The 16776-nt window shown below is 37.7% G+C and overlaps 3 protein-coding genes and 1 long non-coding RNA gene across 11 annotated transcripts; 3 read left to right on the forward strand and 1 right to left on the reverse strand.

Annotated features, from left to right (window-relative positions):
• Positions 1–515: 515 nt before the first annotated feature.
• Positions 516–9895, forward strand: LOC110841841 (ionotropic receptor 25a). 2 transcript variants are annotated; one of them, XM_022087543.2, is made up of 23 exons: positions 516–784; positions 869–1003; positions 1091–1300; positions 1396–1916; positions 1991–2179; positions 2257–2298; positions 2411–2551; positions 2624–2674; positions 2738–2786; positions 2881–2942; positions 3122–3234; positions 3288–3364; positions 3530–3629; positions 3699–3827; positions 3896–3933; positions 4012–4121; positions 4192–4311; positions 4479–4594; positions 7037–7120; positions 7254–7366; positions 7453–8247; positions 8323–9188; positions 9267–9895. In XM_022087543.2, the coding sequence occupies exons 1-21, from the start codon at positions 706–708 to the stop codon at positions 7548–7550; spliced, it is 2577 nt and encodes an 858-aa protein (XP_021943235.2). In that variant the 5' UTR covers positions 516–705; the 3' UTR covers positions 7551–8247; positions 8323–9188; positions 9267–9895. The 2 variants fall into 2 exon arrangements, with proteins under 2 accessions (XP_021943235.2, XP_035702647.1); XM_035846754.1 differs by having other exon boundaries at positions 9270–9895.
• Positions 4611–7042, reverse strand: LOC110858690. 2 transcript variants are annotated; one of them, XM_022107551.2, is made up of 6 exons: positions 6926–7042; positions 6616–6828; positions 6318–6550; positions 5931–6243; positions 5502–5860; positions 4611–5431 (listed from the first exon to the last, which is right to left on the reverse strand). In XM_022107551.2, coding segments are annotated over exons 2-5 (753 nt in total). In that variant the 5' UTR covers positions 6822–6828; positions 6926–7042; the 3' UTR covers positions 4611–5431; positions 5502–5859. The 2 variants fall into 2 exon arrangements, with proteins under 2 accessions (XP_021963243.1, XP_021963235.1); XM_022107543.2 differs by lacking the exons at positions 6318–6550; positions 6616–6828; positions 6926–7042 and having other exon boundaries at positions 5931–6238.
• Positions 9896–10436: 541 nt separating the features above from the next.
• On the forward strand, positions 10437–10743 carry LOC118432975. The gene is made up of 3 exons (XR_004833744.1): positions 10437–10460; positions 10532–10624; positions 10717–10743. It is a non-coding gene; the product is annotated as an uncharacterized LOC118432975 (long non-coding RNA).
• Positions 10744–11027: 284 nt separating this feature from the next.
• Positions 11028–16679, forward strand: LOC110858723. Of its 6 annotated transcripts, XM_035846761.1 has the most exons (12): positions 11028–11138; positions 11217–11230; positions 11302–11312; positions 11389–11468; positions 14501–14566; positions 14627–14718; positions 14788–14898; positions 14977–15082; positions 15154–15318; positions 15394–15617; positions 15690–15723; positions 15790–16679. In XM_035846761.1, exons 4-12 carry the CDS (start codon positions 11406–11408, stop codon positions 15937–15939), a joined length of 1011 nt encoding a protein of 336 aa, XP_035702654.1. In that variant the 5' UTR covers positions 11028–11138; positions 11217–11230; positions 11302–11312; positions 11389–11405; the 3' UTR covers positions 15940–16679. The 6 variants fall into 6 exon arrangements, with proteins under 6 accessions (XP_035702654.1, XP_035702653.1, XP_035702657.1 ...); XM_035846760.1 differs by lacking the exons at positions 11028–11138; positions 11217–11230 and having other exon boundaries at positions 11253–11312; positions 14501–14552; XM_035846764.1 differs by lacking the exons at positions 11028–11138; positions 11217–11230; positions 11302–11312; positions 11389–11468 and adding exons at positions 11513–11678; positions 11771–12001 and having other exon boundaries at positions 14501–14552.
• Positions 16680–16776: the final 97 nt, after the last annotated feature.

The raw sequence follows: 16776 nt of genomic DNA on the forward strand, positions 1-16776 counted from the left end.
TAAAATTATTGACACGCCGCATCGTGTCAAATGTAGATGGTTGACATTTCAGTTCAGCACAATTCATTCACATAATAATAATAAATGTGTGTGTGTGCGAGATAAGTACTTGGCATGGAGAACATGACGGATATGTACATTTATGCATATAATCCATACATTTCGTAGGTGTGTGTACCTTCCTTTCTTATTAAACTCACAATGGGTTCCTCCAGAGGTAATATTTCAAATGGATAATAAATATTTGATTTTGACAAATTGTCCGACGAAGGCGAAGAAAGTGTGGAGAAATTCGGCGTGGCTTCTGCTACGTGGTCAGCACAATGTGTGAGCTGGAAAAGCCCCCTCGTCATTAGTGGATGGACATGTAGTAAGGACTCCTCAGACATCTGCCTCTTTCCCCATGCATAATTAATGATACTTCACACTGACAAATATTCCAAAACGTATGAGAATAATCATGTTATTTCGGCACAAATGGTGTAAAAATCGGGAGTTTTATTCAGTATCGCACTCTAGTAATACATATAATTGTAGGTGGAACGGTTCGGAACGCTTTATATACGTACGTATTCACACCATTGCTAAATAGCGTATGGTCTTTACACCGAATCGGCAAGTCGACATGCAAGTTTCAATAGTTTTCAGCGGAGAATCCATCTTCGTGTCATTTTTGCAAGATCTTACATACTAAAGAGAAATAAAATGGGAAAACGGATTTTGAAAGTTTTAAGAGCAATAATTTTGATTTTTGGATGCTTACAATTGAGCTCAACGCGTATATGTAAGCTAATATCTCCAATATTTTAATATATAATCCAACTTTTTAGTGTAGAACTATATAAATACACGTCATTTTATAATGTAGTATTACTTCACGACGACAATGCCGAAACCTGGGTTCGAAGCTTCGAATCTGGGTTAGCCGATTATGACGACAGAAACGAGAAAAGCCCAAATCTTGTGCAAGTTTTGTACAGAAACGAGTCTGACTGGGAACAAGGTTAAATTTAACCATTTTATTAATGCATATTTGTATAATTGACATATTTTAAGCTTAAATTTGATACGGGGAAACGTACTTATTTAGTTTGCCAAGCTGCTACAAATGTTACAGTAATTTTGGATTTCACAAGAAAAATTATGGATCCAGAAACACAACCTCAAAAATTCTTTGCGACAAAGCAGATTCCTTATTTTCGTGTCGATGTCCCATTCGACGCCTTGTTACGTGGAGTCGATTCTTTATTACATTTGGCAAACGGAAGCAATGGGTTCATGATTTTTCATTCCGACTTGGGTAATATCAATAATTGGACAAATAAGATGATACCACTTGCTTAACCATCTTTTCATTTTAAAATAACATGTTAAATACGTTACATAAATGTGTAGATGTGAATCGCGGAGTGAATGTAGTACTCGGAAGTACTCTCATTCGCTACTCATTCCTGACCTATCCTCGACAAAAGGAGTTGATTTTAGAAAAATTTGAGTTCCGAGTTCCTACAGGCGTAATCATTTATGGGACTGAGCAGCAATTTAAGGATTTCATCCAAGCTAATCACCACGTTGTGCGAAATCGAACGGAATGGATTTTTATGTACAATCAATTCATGTCCTCGTCACCTCCCAAGCTGAATATCTCATTCCCATATTTTCGAGCTTACTTTTCATCCGAAACATGTTGCACGTTGGCAAACCCAACGACAGATTCGCAGAGGTGTAGTGCTTCATCCTGCGATGGAAATCCCAGTGAAATATACATCAGAAAGTTGGCATTTGTCCTCGCTGAGGCGTTAAACCAAGTGGACCCTGATGGGAAAAAATCTTTTCGGGTCAGCTGCACCCCTCCAAATGATCCCAGAGTTGGAGATCGGGGATTCAATGCAGTTCTGATGGATGCAATTAATGCGGTAATAGATGAGTACGAAAAGCGTACACATTTTGAGTCATTGCAGTACTAACTTTTAATGGTGCCCATATTTAGAAATCGAGTAACAAAATGGTGACCGCAAAGCAAGGAAAAATTTCTTTTGAATTTCCTCTAAAAGTTGAAGATTATGTAAATGGATCGGTCCGTGCCGTTGGAGAATATAAGTTTGAAACGGGACTCCAACAAACCCCCGGGTTTGTATTCAGAGACAGGAAAAGATACTTCAGAATTGGAATTGTTAATGTGCGTATTATTACAATTAAATTATGGTGTATGCATTATACAACTTATCTTATTTTTTGTCCTGTCTCGATGTGCAGTTTCCCCCATGGACAATGAAGGATGAAAAGACAGGAGAATGGGTAAAATCATGTTGGCAATGGCTTTTGTTAATTTTATCCATGAACTGAGAGATTAAATTCTACAAAAAAATATTCAAAATTTGTTTTTGATATAAGACGTATTTGCTTGCAGGTCGGGTATTGCATAGATTTAGCAAACGGGATAGCGAACAAAATGAATTTCGAGTACGATCTCGTTGTAAGCGAAGGATTTGGAAAGAGGATGCCACCGAATGGTCGATGGAACGGACTGACCGGCGACCTCGTCCATGGGGCAAGAATTTATAATCACTCTTGATGTTCACGATTTTCTTTAGCTAAATTTTACTGTATGAAAAAATTTCAGAAAATTGACATAGCAGTTGCCGCATATATAATGACTTCAGAAAGAGAGGAGGTGATTGCCTTTATATAAACATATAGGAAAAGACCAACTTGATAAACTTTTGTTCCATTTCAGTTTATTGACTTTGTATCGCCGTACTATGAACAATCTGGACTAATTATAAGTACAGTTCAAATTTAATATTTGTATTAAACCTATTACTCAATAGTCTACTCTTATACTAAACACACATTTTGAGCATTATTGTACCCTTGCAGCTATGAAACGGCCTGTGGTCAAAAATTCGTTATTTAAGTTCATGACTGTCCTGCGTACTGAGGTTTGTTGAATATGCTTACCAATACATAAGCGATTTAACCTTCCTTCAAAAAATATATATCGTCGACCAATTATAAAACCAGACAAGGGACACATGTAATTCTTAGCTCTTGTCTGATTTTATAAGTAAGTAAGCTGACAATATTGGGAAAATACTAATTATTACCCTAATGAGTTAAGGTTTGGCTGAGCATTTTGGGGGCAACGATCGCGACTGGATTCATGCTTTGGTTTTTGGACAAGTTCTCCCCCTACTCCGCCCAAAATAATCCGCAAAAATATAAAACCTTCAGGTAAATGTCCTAACATACATCCTGGATCACTTAAATTTCAAATATTTCAACAGGAAATTCACTCTCAAGGAATCATTCTGGTTTGCTCTGACTTCTTTTACTCCACAAGGAGGTGGTGAACCCCCGAAAGGTAATAAAACACCAGAATTAGGAATACATGACCGAAATCCAGAGATGAATGGCATGTAAATACATACTTCGGAGGAGTTTCATAAGAAATTTTCTGAAGAAAATGTGCTCTTATGTGCGTTGTATCATATATACCTTGCATAACTTGTCACTTCAATAACGACAGCTTTTTCGGGACGGACACTTGTCGCTGCCTATTGGATTTTTGTGGTCTTAATGCTAGCAACGTTTACAGCAAATTTGGCCGCATTCTTAACAGTGGAGAGGTAAATAAATCATTCTTACTAAACCGGTCCCATCACATAAACTCTAAACTAACTTTCTTTACATGACAGAATGCAAAGCCCAATTAGAAATTTGGAGCACTTGGCAGCCCAGTCGAGTGTCAAATACTCGGTAGTCAATGTCTCAACTGCAATGACATTCTTTAAAAATATGGCAAATGCTGAAGAAATTTTGTATCAGTAAGGAAACCACAAATATGGGATATGATGTTCAGTAATTTTTTTGAATATATCTTATCCATGTACAGAATGTGGAGAAATTTGACCTTAACAGCGCCATCATCGGGTAAGTACACAAATTTCGACTTCAAGTCTATAGTCATCGTAAATTAAATCTGTGTAATTAAACTTGCGTTTGATCTAGCGAGGGAGTACGTTGTCTGGGAATATCCAATACGGGAAATGTATATTCATATTCATTCAGTTATCCAGAGTGCCACACCCGTTTTGAACATGTCCGAAGGGTTTTCAAGGGTATTACGGTGTACATATAAATATTGACGTTATGGGATATGTGTTACTTTTTATGAAATTGTTTTTTTAGGTTCTAAGCGATGATTACTTCGCATTCATTCATGACGCAGCCCAAACAAAATACGAAGTATTTCGAAACTGCAACTTGACCTTGATTGGCGAACCATTTGCTGAAGCGCCATATGCCTTGGTAGGTTAGAAAGGGTCCCCTTTCAAAGAGTATTTTTATCAGATATGTGTAGGGCTAGCTGACTCAATTTCTGACAATGTTGGTAGTATTGTATGAAGTTACTGATACAACTTTTCGTATTTATACATATATAAATTTGTGGTTGCTTATTTATAATTACTTATTAGGCCGTCGCACAAGGAAATCCTTTGCAGGACGATATCTCAATGGCAATTCTACAACTGCAAACTGAGCGATTCTTTGAAACTCTGTCAGCTCGCTATTGGACCTCAACATGCCCTGGGTAAGGAAATGAAAGGTTCAGTTTACATTCCATTTATTACGGTAAAAACAATTAAATTCATTTATTTACACTTCAATATCTCATCTTCAAAGACCCGAAAACCAATTCATATGAAACTGTTTTAAAAATTACAATTTATCATAAACATTACTACTAGTCGGACGTCCTGGGTCCTAGGTACACATCAACTAAAAACTTTTCCATCATAATTCCATGAACAATTCCCCATGACTTTTTATCTACATAACTTGAATTGATCTTCTTATTTATGCAAAGAGGGTGAGACTGGGCAGAAAAATCGTCTGGAGTTATACAATTCTTAAGTTTTAGAAGAGATGCTATTAAGGCACAAATGTGGAGATGACATTCCCATTTGTATCGCTCCTCTTCACGAACAAGTCCTACTGGGACCAACTTGTGCTCCGGGTGGGTGGAGGGCTTGTTAGTTTTGTAAACAAGTACAGGGTCTCCATACAAATTCTTTGTATGCACGTTACTATTCAGTGCTTGACCAGCATAAATTATGTGGGGATTGGAGACAAAGTATAATGCAGCAACCTTCTCTTTATTCTCCTTTCTTCCTCTCGTCAACAATGCCCCAATATTTTCACGATGTTTTGCATGTAAGAGATATGGAATCTGTTCACCTGCTTCTAAATCAATTGCTGCTGCTGCTGATGGTGACAATTTATCGTGAATCTTCAATTCCAGACCACAAAGATCCATCTCCTCCACCAACTCCTTATACGCACCATTAGGAAGATTAATGTCTAGGTTGAGACATATTATTTTGATTGTAGTATCCGGCCATAAAAGTAGTTGAAAGAGTGTCGTAGTCTAAAAGTGATTGGACAATTCATTATAACAATGAGGGTTACATATTTCACAGCATTATTATTGCTTGTACCTGGCGTGCTGCGTAAACTTTCATCATTTCGTCTTCATCATCAAAGTATAGGCGACGATCCTGTATTTCAACTAGTTCTGCGGCTGGTTTTTTGGCTGCTTCACGTTCTTTAGAGTATGATTTCCACGGCAATTCGGATTTCGTCAGATTCTGAAGGATGATTGACCGTGTTGCGTTTTGTGATCTCCCCTCATTATCCCCATGAATATACTTGAAAGAGGAAATGACATGGAGGATGACGTCATTCTTCTTATTGGCCCCATCCGTAAACTGGGCCAAAACGAAACCAATTTGTTCTCCTTTGTGAAAGTAGCACTTTGGGTTCGGGTCCATAATGGTGGATATTGTTCGCACGCAATCTGGAGACATGTCACGTTGGACATTAGAGCATACCACATAATTTATCATATACATAAGGAATGTACTTACTAAATAAACAAACACTTTGTAGTTGTAGCGATACGAACGAATAACCCGTATTTCCGGTTTTGATATGGTGGTGAAAACGCTACTCTAGACGTTGTCCCAGGAATCTCCAATCCGTCTGACCCCGCTTGTCTTATCTTGGTCTCTGCGACCAATCTCTCTGCAGCAGTAAGAGGGGGATATTTCCCTGTAATAATTGGGGGGGTAAGAGGAGTGAGATTGGAAGTGGTCGACTGCTGTGACCCCATTTCCTGATCCTGATCAACCTCTCTTGCCAATTTGCAGAAGAACTCTCGCAGTTTGTTATCTCCTTCATCTAAAAACAAGAACAAACCATGTCATAAATAGTACACTTCAAAATAATATGAAATTCTAAGTAATTTTTCTTGCCTTCAGACTTATTCGACATCTTCTTATAGGTTTTCATAGCCTTACTAATTGCCCACCACACAATGTCGTTCTTATCTTCACGCAGATCAATTTTCCTATTCACGTAACCTCGTTCGGGGAGACTGGTAGGTTGACCTCTCAAATATCTCGTTGCTCCCTCCACCATTCGCCACTCATTTTTCGAAACAAGCTCTTCCTCATCGTCCTCATCATCCGAGTCCAGTTTGAGATATCTGTTGAAATTATTAAAAAGAATGTTGAAATATTTACGTATGATTTTCATTAAATGAAAAATTACTTGAAACTTGGTAATTCTTCCTCCTTTCCATCATCCTCGTCGTCGTCGTCATCAACCTTCTTCTGCTTTGGCGCTTTTGCCTTACTACTGGTGGGAGTGGTTAATTTCCGTTTGGAGGAAGTGGATGGCGTTTCTGGAGTCTTTGCTTTTGTGGAAGAGCGAGGGTTGACGAAATCATCATCATCGTCGTTAGAGTGATCACTCATGGCTTACCTGCATAATAATAAGATACACGATTAAATTAGAAACTGTGTCACACACGTATTAAGAAATCTTAATGAAGTAATAATAATTATATGATAGTGTTTACGTTTAAAAATATCTACACAAAAAACGACTAATGATCATGAAGCAGCCCGAGATTGAACTGAGGGCTCGCTCCTTCTCTATGACTCGCTCACTCTTTTCTTTCTCTCAAAAGTTTAGGAGATGGTGAAAACGATGGAATCTCATTGGAGTCTCTCGGTGGGGTATTTATTGCCACCATTATTGGACTGGGAATTGCGTAAGAAAATTTTGTTTACTGATCTAATGTGATCTATGTTATTGAAACAAACAAACGGTTAAAAAATGGCAAACTTAGAGTATTTTGCAGACGATACATAAATTTAATATTTGGAATTCCTTAATTTTCATAGATTCATTTCTTTGGCCATTGAAGTTTTTACTACTGCGAGAAATAGGAGGAAAGCCAAAATTGCTGAGGAAAGCATGATCCGTCCCAAATTTATTGGTCCGATGGACTTTTACGGTAATTTTACATCAAAAGGAAGGAATAAAGAATGAGCTTGAGCTTACCCTTTCAAATTGTTTAAAAATGTGACATGTTGGTTTCAGGGACATCAAAAGGAGTAGTTACCATTGGACAGAAGACGTCGAATAAGAAACCTGACGTTTTAAAGCGGACGCACTTTCTGCCCGAAGTTATGAACTAACTCAAAATCTTTAATGTCATGTTTATCCACATACATACACTGATAGTACGATTCATACAATGTTTCATACAACGAGTCATAAGGTACACATATCCTTGATAACTGTTTAGCACATTGATACACACATTATTATCTTTGTATGTATCAGCAACAAAGTAAGCAAAAGATGCTAACTACAATTAATGTTGCAAATTTAATTATAAAATGTAGGATAAGTTACTTGTATTCTCATAAATCAATAAATGCCTTAATATACACATCTGGGGAATTTTTAAAGTCATACACATTTGAACATTTGTGGATGCATTTGTATTTAAGCTTATATTTATCAATGCCATTCGATCGGAGTTGTACCTACTTGAAATTCTAAGTTTCTCAGATTAATTTCCATCTTCAAAGTGAACCAGGTTAGCATACATAAATCGAATTCCACCTAGTCTGTGACCTGTGTATGTAAATATTTTCACAAACAATTGCACTCAAAAGAGCATGAATCCCCGTTAAGAATTAGCGTCTTTCTCTTGAGACTACTTAGCGAATTGAGATATCAAATTCCGAACAATAACAGTATGCCCCTTTCAATTTCATTGTTTCGCCGACTTTGTCCACGGTAAGTCGTATTGTGTATTATTAGAGGGACGGCAAATTTGCCAAGGTAAAACTGCACACGGGGAAAATGAGACAACTGAACTTTAAGGTAAACGAACAATTTTTTTATAAATGTGTGTAAGAATAATTTTAGAAAATTCCAAGTGTTTGAATAAATTCATAGGTCATTTGTTGCATGCTTCTTGCAAGCATACTATGCACTGGAGCAGCAGGTCGTCGTCGGAGTTCCTCCCCTCGTCCAGGTTCAATTCATCGGCCAAATTTTGGTTCCAGACACAGACCAACATTGCCATCACTGATTCGAACAGTGTCCACAACAACATTCAAACCAAATCGTCGTTTTAGACCCACTTCGAATCGGTTTAATTTTAATTCTATACCACCGAATCCTTCAGACCTGACTCAGAGAGAGGGCGAGAATAAGATCTCTTGCAGGAATGCACACGAAGTACTTCCGGATTATAAAAACCCATCTTACTATAAAATATGCATTCCTATTGGACGCAACTGGATCCTCTACACTTACCGATGCCCAACTGGGAGTGAGTTCCATCCGGAAAATCTCAAGTGTACAAAAATAAGTACTACAACAAATACTGCGACAACTACCGTGCCTACGACAATTTCAGTGGACGAAATTACTGAATCTGCAATAAGTAACAATGGAATTGACGTGGGATTCCATTTAAATGCTACAGAAACAATTGACGTGCTGCCAGAGATGAGTATGGAAACCTGGGATTCGTCCTCCTCATCAGAAGAAGAAATTTCGACAAACTCGCCGACATCAACAACTGCCCAAACTGTCCCCACACCCAGAGCACCGGCCTCCGTAGAAGCCAAACCGTTGTCTCAATTTGTCCAAAGTCTTTTTAGCCAGGGATCAAATCAGGAAATGTCAGACAGGTTTAGCATTCTCACAAAATATTTGATGACTACAGTGAAACCTCAACAAATGTCGGGACACCAAAATAAAATATCCACTGATTTTATGCATGAAACCACATCAAATATTCCGCTGACTACGAGGTAGGAAATCTTTGCATTGTTTTTAACGTAATTTTGGAATTATGCATTTTTCATCTATTTGTACATTTGAATGTTTAGCAGTGTTGCGACAACGGGTCATCTTAACCAAGAAAACGAAAGTGTGGTTTGGGAGTCTTCCGGAAACCAGAATGAGGCATCTACAACTCGAGGTTCAATTACACGATGGAAGTTACCAAACTTGTCGCCGTCTCAGGCTGGAAGGTTTCCGGGCTTGCGACCATCTCCACTATCGTCGCAATAAATAGTAGTTTTGATTTAGCGATCTTATATACGCATTTGTTTTAGGAGTCTATTGTGCAGAACTTTTTATTGATTGACAGTAAATTAAATTTATAATAGTTTATTTATTTACTTATTTTTTTATTTTTGAGACACACGTCCGAGATATTGTTGAATTACGGAATAGAAGTATTTAAAGAATTTTACATAAATACGTACACATAACCAAACCAATGCAACTTGCATTGGGTGCATAAAAGCTTATTGTCTTGTGGTGGCGATAACTTACATAAATGCAGTGTTTTTATGTATGCAATGTGACAATTCTATTTTTACTTTACACTTCATTTGCACAAACGACTATTTTTAGTACAGTTTTCTCAAGATAAAATTTACGTAAATATCACTAGATACACAGCTAAATAAACATTCAGTAATTATGAGAATAAATTGCAACAAAAGTTCAATTGCTGTTTATAAAATATATTATTTACTTACTTCAAAACATTAGAAAGACGTTTAATTTTTTGCTCAACCTCTGTATGTTGCATGTCTAAAAAAGCTCACGGTAGCATCGTCATGCGACTCATCACTTAAAGTGGTAAATACATGCGGAAAAACAACAGACTTTATTTATAACATTACATAGAGCCTCATCATCATCCTCAGTTAAAGTGGCACTGGTCCCGTGAAAGACAATCTTGCATATCGAGCCAAGATATCTCATGTGAAAGTGGTGCAATCCAAACATGTTGGTTTCATTGACACTCGTCTGTGCACTAATTTCGCTAATGATCCTCGTGCGATAGTGCAGTTGGAAATAATTTTGTCAATAAAGTGTAAATACATACATACATGTGCTATTTAACATGATCCGAAAATACATAGACAAAATGTAAACCGGTGTTATTTGTGGTCATCATCACTGTATTTCAGAAAATTCTACAGTTCCCGATTTTTCTGCAAGTATGGAAGTTGAAGAAGATGAAGATGAGCCCGAAGAGAAGACCAAATGTCAAGTTTGTATAGAAGGTTATTCAAAATAGTTTAAGATAATAATGTATTATATTCAAATATATTTTAATGAAATATGATTTTATTAGGTTGCAAACATGTGACAGCGTTTATTTTGTCGCACGTGGGGTTGTTGTCCCTCGTTGTAGGATACTGTGTCATTGGGGCCTTCACTTTTGAAGGTACGTTTAAATTTAAAGAACAATCAGGTATGAACTTCATACCTGATTTGATCAGTATCATGTGATTATACATTAAATTTGTACATTTGAAGCTTTGGAAGCCAGAAATGAAATTCAGGTAAATGAAACTTTTCATGAAATGTCCATTGAATATGTATTTTCTCCCCGTAACTTGAAGAAAATAATAATGACTTCCGGTCGTGCATGATTTTCTTGAACAGGAGAAAAGAAAGATGACAGGAGTTCGGCTGAACGTTTCCCATTATTTATGGAACATGACACAAGCAACGAATCTCATCCATCCAGAGCGTTGGGCTGCAAATACAACAAAGGTTCTGCAGGTGAGAGAAATTTTGTAAGAAAAGTTTGCATGTAAATACACGACAACAATTTTATTTCAGGAGTTTGAACGGGACTTAATAAATGCCATAAAGAAAGACGGCTGGGATGGAAATGAAAATGAGGAGCAGTTAAATTGGACATTTACAGGGTCGCTATTTTATTCCATAATAACGTAAATTAAAGTTATACCTCTTTACCGATTCTAATTGTAATTGACATTTTCTGATCGTAAATTGTATTTTTATATTAGAATTACAACAATTGGTAAGAAGTGTTTGCATTTATTTGAAACTACTACGAAATGATTAACTATGTACTTTCTGATTATGTTTCAGGTTACGGGCATGTAAGTAATTTTGAATTTTTATTCAGAGTTTGAGTTATGAAAAATAATGTGTTTGTGTATCATTTATTCGAAATAGATATCTCCGAAAACGATATGGGGGAAGATCGTAACAATTTTTTACGCTATTGTTGGCATCCCGTTGATGGTCATTTGTTGGTATGTACTTTGTATGGTTATGGTACTTTGTTTGTTGGTTTTATGGTACTTTTTTTGGTATGTACGAATGTATGTATGTATGTATGTATGTATACCCAATGACAGTTGCATTGGTTGGATTATTATTTCCACTATTTGTTTAAAATTCTTTGAATACTTCTATTCCGTAATTAACCAGAATTGCTGCATCTCACAAATTTAAAAAAATAAGTGAGTAAATATAAATAAACTACTAAATAAAACATTATAGATCAAATTTACTGTAAATAAATAATTTACAAAACTATTTATTGTGACGACAGTGGAGATGGTCGCAAGCCCGGAAATCTTCCAGCCTGGGATGACGATAAGTTTGGTAACTTCCATCGTGTTATTGAACCTCGAGTAGTAGTTGCCTCATTCTGGTTTCCGGACGACTCCTGCATCAGCGAGTCTTCGTCGAAGGGTGGTGTAAGGAACTCCATAAACTTGTGAAGCCGTGTAGGCTTTTTTCTCGCCCTTTCTTACAGATTCGATGGCTGCAGCCATAGCAGGTGAGTCTGGAAGTTGTTGTCTTCCCTGTTTATATTTAGAAACAATTCCCTGCTCCTTGAGTGTCCTGTGAAAGGATCCCTTGTGAAAGCCGAACGACGCTGCAGCTTGATTGAACCCCATAACTTTGTTTCTAACTGCTTCAGTAGCTTCAATCATTTCAGGGGAAATTGGGGACTTTACTTTGTTCCAGAACGGATTGTCTACATGGGAGGGCTGCGGTCGTACTTGGGCTGAAATTGTGAACATTTAACGATTAGAGAAGTTAGAAGTGTAATGCTATAAAGATTTTTACTTGCCTCTTTTAATAAGAGCTGCAGCTCTGTCTTTTGCATCCATGAGAGAGGTCACCAAATCAGCTGCAGTTTCGTAACGTTTCAAACGCTCGATAAGTTTATCGACCGTCGACACGGGGATGGAATGGAATTGATCTGGATCGGGAAGATTGAGGTGCAGCTCGCGTGCAAACAGATTCCAATGTTCACTCATTGGGCCATCTCCCCAGGACTGCATGTATTCAACCGTAGATGATGGAAATTTGGAACTTTGCTGCAGCAGGTGGTCTTTCAATATTTGTTCAAGATGGTGCAGTTTTTCCAGACAGTTCGAAGGTTCCAGAGCATCAATTGCATTTGTAAAAATGCGCGTCCAGGGTTTGAGAAGGAGGATAATGCTTTCCTCAGCAGTCACCATGTGTAAGCTGCAGCTGATCGTTGGGGCATACGAAATCCCGTATTTGAATACCTGGCTGTAGAAAAAATATATAAACAAATGTCAACAATAGTAAAGTCTGCAGACAAAATTAAACAAAATAACAAACCTCGGCTTGCACCCTTTTTCATTGATGCAGCAGGTTGACCGCCCCCGCGTTGTACACTGCATGCTTCGGACCAGACTTTCTGCCAATTGCGATTGCAACTGCGTCCCAGTCACTGTCCACTAAAGGAGAGAGGAATATCTCGTGATATCCTGCAATGTCTGCAAGCAACAATAAAAACAAATAAATTCGTGCCATGTGACTGCAGTCCAACCCGAGGAAATTAACAAATTACCTTCATCATCATCTAATTTACGAGCCTGAATATCCCCGTTGTCGTCATAATCCAGTAAAAGGGTCTCAGATTCTACTTGTATGGCCGGAACTCCATCCCAATAAGGGTTTTCTTTTTCTGGGGGCTGTGGAATCAGTTTGGCTAAAACGGTAAAGAATAAATTAAACTGCAGTTTAACAATAGGTCGAATTATTTAAACTTACCTCTAGATTTCAAGGCTGAAGCCGCAATTGAAGGATCCCACAGTTCCTCCAGCACCAAACTAGCATCTCGACCCTGCCAACGTAGAGATTTATGGATGGCGTTAATTGTTGAAACCGGGACAGAGATAAATTGTTTCGGATCTGGGAGGTACAGCTGCATCTCTTTCGCGAACAAGTTCCAGTGCCCCAGCATGGGTGCATCCCCCCAGGACAACATAAATTCAACAGTTGAAGGTGAAAATTTGGAGGTCTGCTGCAGCAGGTGGTCCCTGAGAACATCTTCGAGATGCTCCAACTTCGTCAAACAATGAGAGGGTTCCATGGCGCACGGCGAGTTTGTAAAAATTCTAACGAAGGATTTCAGCATAAAAATGATCTTCTTTTCTCCTTGCACCTCCTCCCCCTCCTCGTCTTCTTCTTCATCTTCTTCCTTCTCTTTCCGGCCACTAAGCCGTTCTTGAGTAACGAGTCCTAAGCTGCAGCTTAATGTGGGAGCGTAGGAGATTCCGTATCTGGATGACCGGCTGTAAAGTTATTTGTTTTTATTAACCATGAAGCAAGTCTGCAGACACCACCGCATATTTAAAAAAAATACCTGGCTTTACATCTTCCTTCCCGAGATCGTTGTTGCGCCACTCTCGTCAGATTTTTGTGAAACGTTCGTCCGACCACTGCTGACATTGTCTCCCACGTGTGGTCGACTAATGGTGTCGTGTAAATTTTGTTGTAACCCGTACAATCTGCAAAATAAGTAAAACACACTGAAATGACTGCAGTCCATAGTACACAAAATATAAATTTTTTACCTTCAATTTCGGCGATGTCGATTTCTCCGTTATCATCATAAAAAAGTTCGAGAATTGTGTCTTCAGACATTGTAAAAGGTTGAGAGATGGACGTCAGGAAAAAAATTTGAATTTTATAATTGTATTATAAAAGAAACTAAAGTTTTTTAACAGTTTGAGAGAGACTGATTTCTCATGCGTGCATAAATACGTCACATGAATACATGCAAGCAAGCAGACTGCAGTCGTATCTTTGTTTCCCACTGTCTCATTTTCCCAGCGCGAAAATCGTAGTTTATTTGCTTCACCTGTTCTTTGAAAAATCAACTTTACTTTTCTCTCCAGTAATTAATTTTTGTCAAAAAATATGGAGTTTTTCGTTGGATGAATGAGACGTCACGATACCGTAAGTTTTTAAACATTACATACTTTTGAAGTACATTTCATTTCATTTCACTCAGGAGTCACATTGGGGACTTTATGGCCAGTTCGTTCAGAGTGATTTACTGGAAGGTTGGGTTACTCAGGTTTTTAGAAAATATATTCTGACATAAGCTTAACTACCATCATTGCAATTTGATATTAAGGTTTGCTGTTACATTTGTACACGTCGACCTGCGAGAAGGCCTCGCAGTCAGCTTCGAAGAGGTAGAAGTGTTCGAGGGCCCCCACCAAGAGGGTAAAATAAAGTTTGCAGCACTTAACCGTAATTAACATTAAATACTATTTCCATATGTCGTATCATCAGAAGTGTTCGTATGAAACAACGGTCAATCAGAAGATCAGCAAGAATATCTCAGCGGTCAGCAGATTCTGCAATGTCAGACTCTGTCGTTTCAACCCTATCTGAACCAGGAGTGTAATGAGCCACAGAATATCACATATTTTGGCATATATTATAACGGTGTCATTAGAAGCTTTTGTTCTTCATATTTAGCATTTACGCATCACAAAAGGCTTATTCGTCTACAATGCCGCCTAGAACAACACAGCCCAAATCAATTCATCAACATGGTCATGGACACAGTCACACGCACCATCATGTGCGATCTTGTTTGTTGTATACATAATCATAGTTTAAATTATTTGTTAAATTCGAACTGCTTTCTCTTAGAAACGATCAACAAAGTCAGCAGAGCCTGAGTTTGGGCCAAATTTGCCAGTTTTGTACAACAAATATGCAGAGGATTTGGTCCCAGTGGTTCCTGCTCAAACAGATCAGACGCCACCATCCTCGTCGCATAGAATTTCAAGAAATCGTTCTGTGCCTCCTGAATTGGTAAACTGTTTTGCATAAGTAGTGCAAATAGTTATTGCAAAAGTGCTAACATTAAAAAAACTTGATTCTTTGAAGATGAAACCTCCTGAAGAGCCCGAATTTTGGGATGAAGATTATGATGACTACGACGAGAGTGACTACGAGGATGAGGATCCAGGAAAGCGTCCCGTCCCGATTTGGTTGTGTTCAGCATTGGTCATTGGTTACATCATTGGAGGCGCTTTCCTATTCTCGAAATGGGAAGAATGGAATTTTTTGGACTCTGCGTATTTTTGTTTCATTACATTGACAACTATTGGGTAAGTCGAACACAATGTAGACGATTGGGTCGTAAATTGTATTTCAAATCCATACAAACTTTAATTTTGAAGGTTTGGAGATTTTGTACCCACCCAGGAATCAGAAGTAATAAGATTTATACACAAAAAGAAATAATAATTAACGAACTATTAATGTTTCCCTTAATTTCAGGCCAGTATTGCCCTTTGCTCATTATATTTGCTGTTTGGAATTGCATTGCTCGCAATGTCGTTCAATTTGGTACAGGAGCAAGTTATCAATTCCGTGAAAGAATTAGCCATGACTTTGGGAATCATTGACGAAGAAGACGACCGACAATAGAATAGAAATTCGTGTGTTCATGATAGACTCAAGTTAGTAAAAGACAACTGTATAGGTTTTCAATACTACTGTATGATTAGATTTGTACATTATTTATACGTACTGGATTGACGGTAAAATTTACATATATATGCCAAAATATAAACTTACAGGAAATCACCAAGTGTAGGACATTAACTCAAACATTTCACAAATATTTACTTATCCTTGTATGGCCAAATAATTTCATTTCTATTCTTCTTTCCTTCACCAACCAATGTATGCGAATATTTGTACGGATGGGGTAGATTATTATGTTGGGAATTATCCAGAAAGTGAAGTTCTCGTTCACTATGGACAGATCTGAATACTTTGGCTTTCTGCTGTCACGAGCGAATCCACACATTTGCAGGATTACCGATTGATGAAACATTTGGCTCATCTGCACAAGTGTTTCTTATTTGCAGTCAATAGCATTGTCACAGAATTTCGAAGGTAATGTTGTCTTTATCTCTGATTACAGAGAATTAATGATGCGTATCTGCCTGGATAGATGATGACGGTGATGCTGATAAGTTATATGACCAGTTGTTTGGCCTGCCATGGATTAAAATCTGTGCCATATGTATGTAGCTTGAATAGTCGGATAATATACGAATTATGTATATACATATGTAGGCAGTCTGTTTCATCAAGTGTAAAGTTCCCTAGTTAATTTTCGTAATTAAAAGTTTCCAGTTTATAATAAAGAACAAAATGCATTTTTTTTGCAACCGTATCAAAACATTTATTAGATTGAACATTTTACAAAAGCAATAAATTGGTGAAACTCCATTACATTTTGGTGGTTGGGCACAT

The sequence above is a fragment of the Folsomia candida genome, unplaced genomic scaffold (assembly GCF_002217175.1).
Source record: "Folsomia candida strain VU population unplaced genomic scaffold, ASM221717v1 Fcan01_Sc001, whole genome shotgun sequence".
Lineage (NCBI taxonomy): Eukaryota > Metazoa > Arthropoda > Collembola > Entomobryomorpha > Isotomidae > Folsomia > Folsomia candida.

Excerpts from the sequence above, each read along its gene's own strand:
- LOC110841841 (XM_022087543.2), top strand. The coding sequence starts at position 706 with ATGGGAAAACGGATTTTGAAAGTTTTAAGAGCAATAATTTTGATTTTT. Across the intron at positions 3,630-3,698 it reads GCATTCTTAACAGTGGAGAG|AATGCAAAGCCCAATTAGAA; the intron begins GTAAATAAATCA and ends TTTACATGACAG. Across the intron at positions 4,122-4,191 it reads TGTCCGAAGGGTTTTCAAGG|GTTCTAAGCGATGATTACTT; the intron begins GTATTACGGTGT and ends TTGTTTTTTTAG.
- LOC110858690 (XM_022107543.2), bottom strand. The coding sequence starts at position 5,834 with ATGGACCCGAACCCAAAGTGCTACTTTCACAAAGGAGAACAAATTGGT. Across the intron at positions 5,432-5,501 it reads AAGTTTACGCAGCACGCCAG|ACTACGACACTCTTTCAACT; the intron begins GTACAAGCAATA and ends AATCACTTTTAG.
- LOC110858723 (XM_035846760.1), top strand. The coding sequence starts at position 11,268 with ATGATTAACTATGTACTTTCTGATTATGTTTCAGGTTACGGGCAT. Across the intron at positions 11,469-14,500 it reads CCGTTGATGGTCATTTGTTG|GAGTCACATTGGGGACTTTA; the intron begins GTATGTACTTTG and ends CATTTCACTCAG. Across the intron at positions 14,899-14,976 it reads ACCCTATCTGAACCAGGAGT|CATTTACGCATCACAAAAGG; the intron begins GTAATGAGCCAC and ends CTTCATATTTAG.